This window comes from Bison bison, unplaced genomic scaffold (genome assembly GCF_000754665.1).
Source record: "Bison bison bison isolate TAMUID 2011002044 unplaced genomic scaffold, Bison_UMD1.0 scf7180017864285, whole genome shotgun sequence".
In the NCBI taxonomy this organism is placed as follows: Eukaryota; Metazoa; Chordata; class Mammalia; order Artiodactyla; family Bovidae; genus Bison; species Bison bison.
In genome coordinates this window covers 1547919-1549368 of record NW_011494857.1, presented here as the reverse complement: position 1 = coordinate 1549368, position 1450 = coordinate 1547919, and the positions used below count along the sequence as shown (strand labels likewise).

Below are 1450 nucleotides of genomic sequence, written 5' to 3'. Positions count from 1 at the left end.
CGACGACGTGGCGGCGCTGCACGGGCCCATCGCGTACCGACTTTGGGACGGCACCGGTATCATCAAGCGCTGGGCGGAGGACCCGCACAGCCAGGGCGGCTTCGTGGTGCAGCCGCCGACACTCTTTCAAACCGACAAGGACGAGGGGCGGGAGTACGATTGGTCGGTGCCCTATGGCCGCATCTACTTCGCCGGGGAGCACACGGCCTACCCGCACGGTTGGGTGGAGACGGCAGTCAAGTCGGCGCTGCGGGCCGCAATCTTGATCAACAGTCGGATCTCCGGCTCTGGCTCTAGCAGCAGCCTGAAGGAGCCCCGGATTGTCAACAAGGTGGGGCATGGGCACCTGACGCCCTCCCACCACCAGCACCACCACCACCACCACAGGTGCCCCTTCGAAAGTGGGCAGGGCACCCACTCTCCAGCCTCACATGCGGTAACCGCCGCGCACTCGACCCTAAAGAAGAGCCAGTATTAAAGTACTTTTGGAATCAGCCGTGTGGTCCCGCCCCTTCCCTCGCTCAGTCGTTTGTTTCCCCAGTTCGCAGGAAGGAGAACCGGAAGCCTTCGCGGTAGAAGGCGCTGCGCCTGTCCGGGAGCCCCGGAAGAGGTCCTCCTCCTTCCTGCGCCGTGGGGCTCCACTTGGGGTAGTAGGAGGTACAGGATGGACACCGCTTTGCGCCACTGGTAAATAGTGGTAATCATAGTGCCCTTCACAGTTGTAAACGACACCGATGCATCCTTGTGCAAGTAAAAGCCCAGCTGACAGTGGATGAAACACGAGTTTATTTTTCTCATAACAAGAAGCTGGTAGGCAGGGCCGAGCGAGCAGCTCCGCAGGCCCTCCCATTGAGTTAGGTCCGGGATTACCCCAGTTCATCTACTACGTGGCGGCCGCACACCAGTACCCCATCCTCGCTCCTCCAAAAGCCCCAAACTCAGGCAGGTAAGGGAGCCCTGCCTCCACAACCACCCATCACTCACCCACCCCCAAGGGGCTGCTTCTTACACTTCATCGACCAGATCAGGGTCACAGCAGTCAGACATCGACTCTGCAGAGCGGTCTGGGGAGACCATGAGCTGCCACCACCCGCATCCCCATCCAGGGCCAAGCCAGCGTGGTGGCCTTCCTCCTCCACCCCCTCGAGGCCACCTGGACAGGAAAGTGTCAGTTTCAAGAAATCAGCGGAGAGAAGGGAGGCGTGGGTGGAGGGCCCCGCCCCTCTGCTCCTGCGTCCCCAGACTCCAGCAGGGGCGGGGTCGTGGGGCGGGAGCTGGATAAAGTGTCTAGTCCTGTGGGGCTGCTGTGGTCACCCAGCACGGTTACGACTCGACGCCTTCCTCGTCGTCCTCCTCCTCAGGCAGGATCTCCAGGCTGCTGTCAGGCTGCGTGGCTGTGGCCGTGTCCGCCGGGGGCAGGGGAGCCGGTGGGGCCCGGGTGGGCGACAGC

The 1450-nt window shown here is 62.7% G+C and overlaps 2 protein-coding genes across 5 annotated transcripts in view; one reads left to right on the top strand and one right to left on the bottom strand.

The window, feature by feature from the left end:
• The window catches only part of IL4I1 (interleukin 4 induced 1), a 5511-nt gene extending 5017 nt beyond the window's left edge, over window positions 1-494 (top strand). For all 4 annotated transcript variants that reach the window (XM_010849634.1, XM_010849636.1, XM_010849635.1 and 1 more), the window contains one exon: window positions 1-494. In XM_010849634.1, the coding sequence (XP_010847936.1) occupies window positions 1-478 (478 nt within the window). In that variant the 3' untranslated portion in view covers window positions 479-494.
• A 270-nt stretch (window positions 495-764) lies between these two features.
• TBC1D17 (TBC1 domain family, member 17) overlaps window positions 765-1450 on the bottom strand; it is a 9697-nt gene continuing 9011 nt past the window's right edge. The window contains exon 18 of the mRNA XM_010849719.1: window positions 765-1450. This exon is cut by the window's right edge and continues 3 nt beyond it. Coding sequence (XP_010848021.1) covers window positions 1324-1450 — 127 coding nt within the window. The 3' untranslated portion in view covers window positions 765-1323.